The 10610-nt window shown below is 36.8% G+C and overlaps 2 protein-coding genes across 4 annotated transcripts; one reads left to right on the forward strand and one right to left on the reverse strand.

The window, feature by feature from the left end:
• The first annotated feature begins 552 nt into the window (after positions 1-552).
• On the forward strand, positions 553-5951 carry lrrc51 (leucine rich repeat containing 51). Of its 2 annotated transcripts, none has more exons than XM_015051013.1 (5): positions 553-631; positions 758-867; positions 1508-1713; positions 2948-3096; positions 3642-5951. In XM_015051013.1, exons 2-5 carry the CDS (start codon positions 774-776, stop codon positions 3775-3777), a joined length of 585 nt encoding a protein of 194 aa, XP_014906499.1. In that variant the 5' UTR covers positions 553-631; positions 758-773; the 3' UTR covers positions 3778-5951. The 2 variants fall into 2 exon arrangements, with proteins under 2 accessions (XP_014906499.1, XP_014906500.1); XM_015051014.1 differs by having other exon boundaries at positions 758-837.
• A 255-nt stretch (positions 5952-6206) lies between these two features.
• lamtor1 (late endosomal/lysosomal adaptor, MAPK and MTOR activator 1) lies at positions 6207-9890 on the reverse strand. 2 transcript variants are annotated; one of them, XM_015051017.1, is made up of 5 exons: positions 9626-9890; positions 8176-8318; positions 7976-8053; positions 6791-6914; positions 6207-6644 (listed from the first exon to the last, which is right to left on the reverse strand). In XM_015051017.1, the coding sequence occupies exons 1-5, from the start codon at positions 9665-9667 to the stop codon at positions 6552-6554; spliced, it is 480 nt and encodes a 159-aa protein (XP_014906503.1). In that variant the 5' UTR covers positions 9668-9890; the 3' UTR covers positions 6207-6551. The 2 variants fall into 2 exon arrangements, with proteins under 2 accessions (XP_014906503.1, XP_014906501.1); XM_015051015.1 differs by having other exon boundaries at positions 8176-8321; positions 9626-9889.
• Positions 9891-10610: the final 720 nt, after the last annotated feature.

Here is a 10610-nt window from a genome sequence, read left to right on the forward strand (position 1 = left end):
ATATATTTCAGCTTTTTTTTTTTACGTCAAAAAGTATGGGTGGATGTGAATATTCTCAATAAAATTTTTCGCGTGGTACTACTCCATTCAGTTTTGACGGTAATATTATTAGCGCTACTTTTGTAATATATAAAAATAGAAATTGTCACAATGACAGCTCAAAAATGCCACTCACAACATGGCGACGACATGGACATATTTAAAAAGGGGGCGTTTTGTCTGCTCTTTCTCGATGGTTTAATCATGCAAAAAAAAGTAATCAAGAGAGGAACACGCACACAAATTTATATTCGACACCGCGATTAAATTCTGTTTTAATCTGACTTTTTTATGTAGTCAAACAAGACTTGGCGCCCGGAAAGTAAAATTTAATAAACTAATAAAAAGTTTGGTAATTTAATATGAGGTTGCACAAGCACATTTTTCTTAATAGGCTCAAATATCATTTCAACCTGTAAAGTCAGCATTCATTTTTTTTTTTCATGTGAATGACGTACTAACTAGTTCTCTAGTTATCTTTACTACAAATCCCAGAATGCATGTGTTGGTTGCCTTGGAATCAGATTGTTGTGTGTAAAGACTGCTGCTGCAAAGAAGAGCCCCTCCGAAAAATTTGAACATCTATTGTACGGTAATTTTACGTCATTGGTTAGTTTGGAATTTATATCACTGATTAACTAATTGTCAAAAATATAAAGACACCTACGCTAAATAATCTCACAAAAATTATCTAGACTTATGTCTCTTAATTCTGCAGGTTGTTGAAAGTGTTCATGGATAAGACTATGTGTGGAGCTCCGGTGGATTTATCTTTCAGAAGTCTCAGCAGATTGACAGGTTTTGATCGTCATCATGGTTTCTCTAAATGTCAGCAGGGCCGAGCTGTCTCTCCTAAATGTTCTACTTTCTGATAATCAGCTTGATTTCTGAGTTTCATTTCTGATTATCTTAATTGAAAATACAAAATGAACAGCAATGTAGGGCCTCAATGCTATTTGACTGAGTTATATTTTTAAAAATGAAAGGACAATGAAGCATATGTGTGTTCTTTAATGAAAATAATTTAAATGTTTATTCATTTATTTTTTTAAATCAGACCCTTTTTATTATCCAATCAATCTCTTCAGTTCCTTAGACTTGTAAGACATACAATGTTTTTTTTATTTGTCATCATGTTTCTGGAACATAACACAATTCTAGTGGTATCCTCAGTGATAGATAGATGAATAAATGAGTCTCAATCAGTCCTTAGACTGCAGTTAATGGGTGTGAGAGTGTCTGCAAAGGGGCAGAAGAGGATGGAAGGTGAGCGAGGTTATGATGAGTTACATCAGTTGCATTACATAGATGTAGAAAGTAAGTGATGTAGTCAATAATAAAAAATTAACATGTCTGTTTTTGATTTCTATAGTTTTTGGTTGCAAAATAATATTTTCATGACAAAAGTAGTGTGAGAATGTAAAAAAAAATGTCAAATTCTCTCCCTTTCTTGTATTTTCTGTTTTAGATGCTTGGACAGAGACTCCTCGCAGCAGTCTCCGACCTTTAAAAAAAAATCCAGAAAGCAAATATCTTAGCCGCGCCCTCCGTCTCAGTAACAACAGCATTATGGACCTGTGTGACCTCCATCAGACAGTGAGCCACTTCCTGGCTGAACCCTCAAGTCTCGCCTGGCTGGATCTCTCCTTCAACAAACTCTCACATATAGACAAGGTGAGTTTCATTTGACCATTTCCAGTGCAGCTACAATGCCTTGCAAAAATATTCATAGGCCTTTTTATCTTTTGTTAAAACTGCAAATTTAATTCGTTCTCTGAAATTATTATGAGAAACCAACACAAAGTGATGCATTATAATTGTGAACGAGAATTCAATTAATACAAGGTTTTCAAAACTCTTTTTAAAAAAATCAGATAAATTTTGATGGCATACATGTGAATTTATCCCTTGCTACTCCGATAAACCTAAATGAAATCCTATGCATTCAATTGTTTTAAGAATGAAGATAAAGAAACACAGCAGAAGATCAGGAACAAAGTTGTAGGTTAAACCGGCTTTGGTCATAAAATATTATCCCAACCTTTCATCATTTCACTGAGCATTTCATAAGTCATTCCAAATCTGGCCATTTATGGAAGAGGGAGGCGTGAGAAGCAGTTGTTGAAAGAGAACCCTAAGAAGTCATATTTTCTGTCCACAGCTATGTAGAGGACATAGGCAAACACACACGTGGAAGAATACCACAAGATAAGACAAGCTAAACCTTAATGCTGTCATCTATGGAAAATTAGCACTGTACACCCAACCCCCACAGTGAAACATAGTTGTGTCAGTATCATCTGTCTTGAGCAGGGAAAGGGAAGCTGATGAGCGTTAATGTGAGGAAGAACAAAGTCCATGGAGATTGCAAAGACTTGCTACTGGGGAAGAGGCTCGTCTTCCAGCAGGTGACAATCATAAACAGGCGGCTAAAGCTCCCATGAAAGTGACTTATCAATGCACAGTTGCATATTCATGTACCGCATTTGGAATGGCTCTGTCAAAGTCCAAGCCAAATCGCAATTAACAATCTGATGCAATACTTGAAAATGTCTGTTCATATTCTCTCCAGCAGCTGATGAGGCTGAAGCATTTTAAAAAAAGAAAAAGAAAAGAAACGTTCAAAAATGTAACTCTCATCCTTATTCTGATAACAACATATGGACTCAAAAAGACCTGGAGCTCGAATTGCTGTACAAAAATGTTCTTCAAAGTGTTGATTCGGGGAGGCTGAATGCAAATATACACCTGATGATTTTTTATTTATTTTTTTTTGTGTGTGTGTAAAAGTTCAGAAATTAATGTATCATGCTCCTTCCACTTTATAGTTACGAGCTATTTTAAGTTGGCATGTCATAAAATTCCACTCACTGCTTTGTGATAAAGTTTGCGGACAAATATGTTGCAGGTTTTGTGCGAGTTGCATGGACTCCGTGTGTTATATCTTCATGGGAACAATATTTCTACTCTGTCAGAGGTGGACAGGTTGGCTGTGCTCCCCCATCTTCACTCCGTCACTCTACATGGAAACCCTATAGAGACAAACAAGACTTACAGGTAGAGACATTGTTCTAACATACACATCTTACCGAGTTGAGGCAATGTTACAGGGAGGTCTTTTACTTGTAACATTTTTTTATATGACTTCAGAAATGCAGTCATCTACTGTTGTCATTTGTTGCTACGTACACAATACATACAGTACAGAGAGTAGGTATGTGCTTTTGGTTGACAAATACAGGGAGAGCAGAAGAGAGGGATTACTCTAGACCTGAATGCTGTGCAGGCACGTATGTGGACGACATTGTAACAGGTGCTTGAACACGGATCAAATTCCTGTCTTGGTCTGCACAGCAACAGCACTTAAACACACACACTCACACAATACACAGTTGAGAAACTATCATGTCTTTTTTTATGTCTGCTGGTTAAAACAGTGATCACTTCTTAAACAGTTCAGTTTTTTTTTTTTTACATTCGATTTTCAACACAAAATCCAACACTTGTGAGATTAGCTTTAATGCTTTCAGAGCTGGTACAGCTAGAAACTCTTAAGAAGTAAAAATTGGTGCAATATTCAGTGTGTAGTTTTCTGTGTGCAGGAATCGTGTGATTTCTGCATTGCCACAGTTAAAGACGATGGACTTCAGTGCCGTGACACAGCAGGAGCGAGTCCTGGCAAAGCTGTGGCATCAAAGCAACTCCCGCTGCAGAAGCAGCAGGAAGAGCCTTCACTGAATGCTAGTGTGTGAGAATCACAACTCGATTCAAAAGCTTCACTGCAAGAAAACAGATTTTTAAATATGCACGTTTGCCACCAGTATTTGAACTGAAATTAGTGTTGTTATAATTATTTTTTGCAATTTAATGTCACAATTTGATGTTTCTGTGCTGGAAATAGAAAAATAAATAACTGAAATTTAGTTTTTTTGTTGTTTGAGAACATCAGTGAAACCTACTTGTTTCACATTTTAGCCCGTATTAACTAGCAATTTTTCAAATCTAATCATGGCATGGAATATAAGTTTAGAAAATTATGAAGTTTAAGTTCAAGCAACTCAAGGTGATCAATCAAACGTCTCTGAACTTACAGGTGCATCTCACCTGTAAGTTGAATAATATTGAACAGTTATGCTATGTCAACAATTCAAATGTAAACCTGAAATATTTAATGACTTATTACATACACAGTGTTACATTTTTAAGTGTTTATTTCTAAAAAAAAATAAAAAAAAATGATTATGGATTACAAGTAATGAAACCCCAGCGTTCAGTTCCCCACATAATTAAGAGATCATGCAAGACCAATAAAGATATATTACATAAAAATATTATGTCTGACAAAATCATTGGAAAGGCAGCCTGCTTGACAGCAGAGAGTTATTGAGCCTCTCCACAGTGAGGTTGAAACACAAAGAGCTAAGAGTCACCGCAAGTCATTTACAGTCCATGTTCTGGTACAGAACAATCCGGAACATGGACTATGACTTTTGTATTCCTGGTTTTAAACCCCTGCTGCACCAGAGACATCAGAAATATATTGCATGGACTAAGAAGGAAAAGAAGGAAATTTTTGTTTAGTGGACCAGTTTGCTTGACGGACAAGCAAATTCTCCTGATATAAACTCACAAACAATCCATGAGGAATTATCGAAGAGACAGAACTTGGGGTTTTTATTAGCCTTAGGCCATAATCATCAAATTCTAAATCCTAGAAATATATCAATATATGTATACAATGTCATAATTACTTTTTGAATGACAGAAATAAAGTAACATTTCAATGTTATGCTACTATATGAACCTGTAGAAATGTTTGATTCTTGCTGTAAATTATCTGTTAAAACTCTGTAACATCACTAAATAAACTACTTCTCAGAACATGTCACTACAATAAGACACAACTGTTTTCTTGAAACTTTTTAATGAACTGATTAAACCAAAAAAAAAATATATATTTTTAACTTTTTGGTACTAGCCTAGGATAGTACAAACATACAGTCTTCCATGTATTATACATTTAAGTAACAGAAAAAAAAAATGCCAAGAATTCATTGCATAACAAAAGCTCTAATCAGTTGTGCGGTATAAATAGTCTTGCAGGCTCCCTTTAGCGACTTGAGATCATCTCATGTTGCGCCCTCCCTTAAAGAGCACATGTACAGTTAGAAACAAAAACATAAATAATCGGCAAAAAGTCTGAGGTTATTTAATCTCCTTGGGTATATAGATCAACACTCTTCCATGCTGCAACAAGTTAGTTTCTGATTAATATGAAAACCCCAAACCGGGAAAAAAAAAAAAAAAAAAAAAAGCTAAGTAAAAAGCTAACAATCGCAGACCTGAAAAGCATTTTTGTTTCATAAAAAACTGTCATCCCACAGGGCCTTCATACGATCCACCAGCTACAGATGTAGTCGATCGGAAAATTCTGTACAAAGGTAACGATCTTAGGGCGAGCCTTTGCATCCTCCACAGGCCACTTGCGTCACCCTCGATTTTCTAACCCTGTCGTTTAAAATGTTAAGTTCGTGCCCAATTCATCAGGAGGACAGGATTCTTGAACATCTCCTTCTGTAAACTAGTGCGTTAAGCTCAAACATTTCAGGAGATCCAACTAGCCCACGCCTCCGCTTGTGTTTTAATCCTTATCCTCCGGAAATGAACTGGTTAATCATGATATGGTCAGGTGAAAGACAGATTAAACCATCAGGAGCTGAAATGAAAACTGAAACTAAAGTTGTTTTTTCTTGATTCAGAATGACACCAGATGAGCTGCATGTATTCAGCACTCCTGCTGTTCAATGCAGGGTGAAACAACAGCTTAACTTCTCAGGGGAGAAATATGCTAATTACTCTTTTCAAGCTGGATTTGACTTTTTTTTTTTTTTTTTTTACTTTTTAGAGAAAACTAACTGAAAAACACTTTAGTTTTAAACTTATATGATGTACAAACATGAAGCCATGTCCCAAGTTCTTTGCAAGTAAAAAACTACGACTGTCATTCACATCCACGGCACTGTAAAAATTCAAAATGTCTCACACAATGTGACTTATTGATCAGGGTGTGAACCATGAGCTGTCTCATCTGATAACATGATGTGACTACAGTGTGCCCATCTGAAAATAAAGTCTAAAGACACGGAAAAGACCCTGAAACCCTAGAATATTATGAATATTGATTTATTTTACATCTTTTGGACAAAGCCTAACGCATGTGTTACACACAGAGGAGGCCTCGCTGATAGTGAATCATCATACACATCGGTCAAGAACTCGAAACCCACCTACATGGCCCATCTGCCAATAACGCTCAAGAATTTTACTAAAAGACAGTTGTTGTTTTCTGGTGGGAGGCGATTCACTTCCTGTCTTCACAAAAGTTCGTGGCAGAGCTACGAAGCAGGATGACCAAAATGCTTTAATTAAATAATGAAAAGGTGGGCTGGAGTACGACGAAGCAGGAGTGGCACAGAGCGAGTGGGGCGGGAGGAACAATATGCATTTGACAGTCAAGGAATGGCAAACTGGACGACCAGTTCCTCTTTAGCATCCACTTTGATTTGAGAGATTGCACTGTAAGCGTAAGCTGCTATCTTGGATACCTGCAAAGAAACATGAAAAGGGAGAATGTATACTGGGTGCAAAATAGAAAAGAATGACGCAAGGAAAAAAAAAAAAAAGGAAAACTAGTGTGTGTTTTATTTTGTTTAAAAACCTCTGTTAGCTCTTTTAAAACAACACAGCTTACCTGCTGAACATCCGAGTATGGCACCAGGTCACTTGCAAGCACTTGGTGGGGCTGGCTAGTTAGGGAGGGAAGAGTGAGGGCTTTCTTCTGAGGCAAGCTGGTGCTCAACATAGCCAGTTTTGTACTGAAAGAGGGGGGGAAAAGTTTGTAATTCCTACTGGGTTTAAAAATAAGGACACATTTAGTCTGGAACACATCATCCCTTCTCTATGAAAGGAAGTCTGTGTTTTAAGAACCTACAGTTTTATCTACACCTGTACGTTAAACCATCCAATCACAACAAGATGACACTGCATAAGACTTTCATTCTTAGGGTTCAAGAAGATCTTCTTGAACCATCAGGAGGAGAAAATGCAAGAACATTTTCTCAGGGTTCAACTTTTGTGTGTCAAAATTATTATTTTTTTTTCTGACTCAAATTTCTCAGTTCTTTTTTTTGGCCTCATTTAATCAAATTATGGCAGATATTTCTACAGCGGTCTGGCTTCAATGTATTAAATTTGCTAAAAGCAGAGACAAACAGATGGAAGAATGGGATAATGCACAAATGGACAGAGAAATTGATCCACAGATGGATAACGTATAGACAAAACAGATTTATCTTGTAAATAATGGAATAAACATTAAATGGTCTGAGTTTATATAGCTTCTTTTCCAGTCATACTGACTCAGAGTGCTTTACACTACAGCCACATTCATCCATCCATACTCAAAAATGGACACACAATTATACACCAAACAAAGGTGTAAAAAAAAAAAAGTAAAACAAAAAAAAATACTGAAATCCTGATACCTCTATTATTTTTGTGAATCCCTCCATAGCAGTGTTGTATTTTTTTTTTTTAATTACAAGATCATAATTGATCTTGTAGTTGTTTTGTTCTTACAAGTAGGGCTGGACAATGATGTTTGAAAACTCAAAAGAAAAACTGGTGGGACTGTTGAGGTTGAGACAATCAATAAAGTAGAAAATATGATTAAATGCCTCTACTTTGTGCAGCTTAGTGATTTAAAAAATTACACTTCTTTATGTAGCTGGTAGCCTGAAGAAGACTCTTTAAAAAAATAGGGTATGTTTCGTTTAGAGCAGTATTTCTTTGTGTGCCTGTGATTTCCCTGGCATGCAGACAGACATACAGTTACCGAAAAGAGGAAAATATATATATATATAAACTTTCAACATACCTGTACTGCCTAGCTTTGTCCATGATTTCATGTTGCTCCATTACAACAGAGTCAGCTGCTGAGACGTCAATTATGTTCCTAAAAGAAAAAGGAAAATTATCTTTTTTTTTTCCCCCCCAACACAAATAAATTGGATTTCACTGTCAGGAAGTACAAATCACAGTGAGACTTTTCTGGCATTGAACAAAGACGTTACTTACTGCGCAGTCTTTGTCAAGATGGATGTAAGGAGGGCTTGTCCATCTGTCGGTGGAGAGGGGACACCGGGGGTGGGCCACTCTGTCCCATTTGGAGGTTTGCTCACAGGGTTCGGATGGGGGATCAGTGGATCAGTCTCCTCAGGCTTCTAGAGCAAAGTAAGAAGGGAAGCGAAATAACATTTTGTCTTCTGCTATTTATGTAAAAAAGTGCCTTTTTCACTGGATGCAAAATTAAAGCTTAAGGAAAGTTTGATGCATCAGTCTCTTTAGTTTAACTAGCACCCATACACCAAGCAGCACATGTTGCTACAATCAAGGTTAGGGCTGAAAAATAAATCAATTCTGAAGCAAAAATCTAAGAACCTGCTATGCCTTCATCATGTTTTTATATTTAAAGTACTAAAGAGGTGGAATAGCATAAGGGTCTTTTCCTTGATATTTCTTTTCAGGTATTCAACTTAAATCAGTGAAGGACTGTAATTTTCTTTATTTTGTTTTATTTGCTTTCATTGTGTAAATGTGTATGTGTCTATATATGAACATATTATTTACATTTTCCAAATAGAAATAGAAGTTTCCGTAGCTAAACAATAACGGAACCTCAGAGATCCCATGTTTGTCGGCATTTTATTCAATTCCAATTCATAAAAATAATGGAAAAAGTAAACCTCTCTAAGGTTTCATGTCGTATTACAATGTATAAAAAACAATGTGTTAATCAAAATGTTTTATTTTCATGTTAGATTGTATCGTTTGCTAAAGCTTGACTAAAAAAATCCAGTCATAAATCAATCACTGTGCCCTTATTATTCTAATATTTTCACTATGTCACTCAGTTAAATGCCAACATCGATAATGTTTTGGGGAAAGTTGCAGTGTATCTTTACGTCTTGTTTTATGAACTTAAACCCTTCAAGAGAAAACTTCCAGCTCACAGAGGGCTCGTTTCCTTAAACTAAAAACAGCAGAGAATGTTAACAGTCATGTGACACAGCTTACATTCAGATAGTTTCTGTCATATCAAAGATGTTCCTGCTGGTAAACATTTATTGATTATTAAGCCAATATCTAGTAAAGAAATCAGTACTTTTTACATTACGGATACCTATCTGCTCATGAACATCCGTGTTATGTAAGCCATTAATATAGAGAGATTTACTTGCACACAGATATCCAAAAATGTTTAAATTTAGTGTTTTATATTGTACCGTTTTAAGTTATATAAACTTTTATGAGCAACTTAGCCTCTGCTGGGCCTGTCCCGCAAGCTTAGCAAGCTAATGCTACTTTCCGGCTTCCCATTATAAACAATCTCAAAGCGACTTCTTCATATCAACACATTGCTCATATTAGTCATTAAACATCAATGAAAAAAGTGAAAAAGCGTCGAGTCTTAGTTCTTTCTTAATAAGCAAGAAATCAGTTATCATTTCGGCTAGCAGCTAGCTACCTCTCTGGAGTTGCCGTCCTCGCCACTGTAACAGCAACCCATGGCTGCGTCCGAGGGGTCAAACTACACAACCCCGGCTTCCCTGCTCTCCTTCACAAACGAGCCGTGTGGTTCTTCCGCAACGAACATAAAGCTGCTCGCCTGCCTGCTTTTAATTTACTCCCGGACAAAGGTAAAAAGCTACTGATCACAGCAGCTTTCTCAGACAGGCTATCACATGACAGCAGCTGTGGTGCAACAACAACACAACAACTACTTCCGGTATTTGAGAAGCAGTGACGACCTTAGTCACGTGAAAGTAGAAAATTCAAACAAAGGTGTGGACAGAAGCCATACAGCAGCTACTGTACGGGTTTACCTGTTGCTATGACAAAAAAAATCTATCTATCTATCTATCTATCTATCTATCTATCTATCTATCTATCTATCTATCTATCTTTCTTTCTTTCTTTCTTTCTTTTTTCCTTCTTTCTTTTTTCTTTCTTTCTTTCTTTCTGGACTTCATTGGTTGTTCAAGTAGCCAAGGGCGGTCAGGGAGCAATGAAAATGCCTGGACCTTCCCCTGGGGCTTTAACATGCATAAAGGGAGATCTAGAAGTATAATAATTAATCAGCGCAGCCACAATGGATACAAACCACTATGGTGAAATGTTGTCCCGAGTCCCCATTACAAAATTGTTTCAATTTATTGAGGCTTATTAAACATAAAACTGTAAGTGCTATTTTAACATTGAAACTTTTTTTTGTTTTATTTGGGGATTTCAACTATCATTAACAGCATTCGACCCAGTTTGAATGGTTCCTTAATGCAAAATGTACCAAGCAACAAAGTGCAAGAGTACTGTAGAACAGGACAAGACATGTCGGTAAACGTGACAGCTTCTGTCTGAGAGATGAAAGGGCCTCTTAAAACCCTTGGGGTGAGTAGATGAGGCCTCACATTACCTTGGGCCGGCCCGAAGCCGCTGCAATGCGCATCTCTGGA

Source organism: Poecilia latipinna, unplaced genomic scaffold (genome assembly GCF_001443285.1).
Source record: "Poecilia latipinna isolate Pla-1442-1.1 unplaced genomic scaffold, P_latipinna-1.0 Scaffold1023, whole genome shotgun sequence".
Lineage (NCBI taxonomy): Eukaryota > Metazoa > Chordata > Actinopteri > Cyprinodontiformes > Poeciliidae > Poecilia > Poecilia latipinna.

Bases quoted from the DNA above. Each gene is read 5' to 3' on its own strand.
- lrrc51 (XM_015051013.1), top strand. From the start codon at position 774: ATGGATAAGACTATGTGTGGAGCTCCGGTGGATTTATCTTTCAGAAGT. The intron at 868-1,507 runs GTCAGCAGGGCC...TTTCTGTTTTAG, and splicing joins TCATCATGGTTTCTCTAAAT to ATGCTTGGACAGAGACTCCT. The intron at 3,097-3,641 runs GTAGAGACATTG...TTCTGTGTGCAG, and splicing joins GAGACAAACAAGACTTACAG to GAATCGTGTGATTTCTGCAT.
- lamtor1 (XM_015051015.1), bottom strand. From the start codon at position 9,667: ATGGGTTGCTGTTACAGTGGCGAGGACGGCAACTCCAGAGAG. The intron at 8,054-8,175 runs GTAAGTAACGTC...TTTTTCTTTTAG, and splicing joins ATCTTGACAAAGACTGCGCA to GAACATAATTGACGTCTCAG. The intron at 6,645-6,790 runs GTAAGCTGTGTT...GTTTCTTTGCAG, and splicing joins CATACTCGGATGTTCAGCAG to GTATCCAAGATAGCAGCTTA.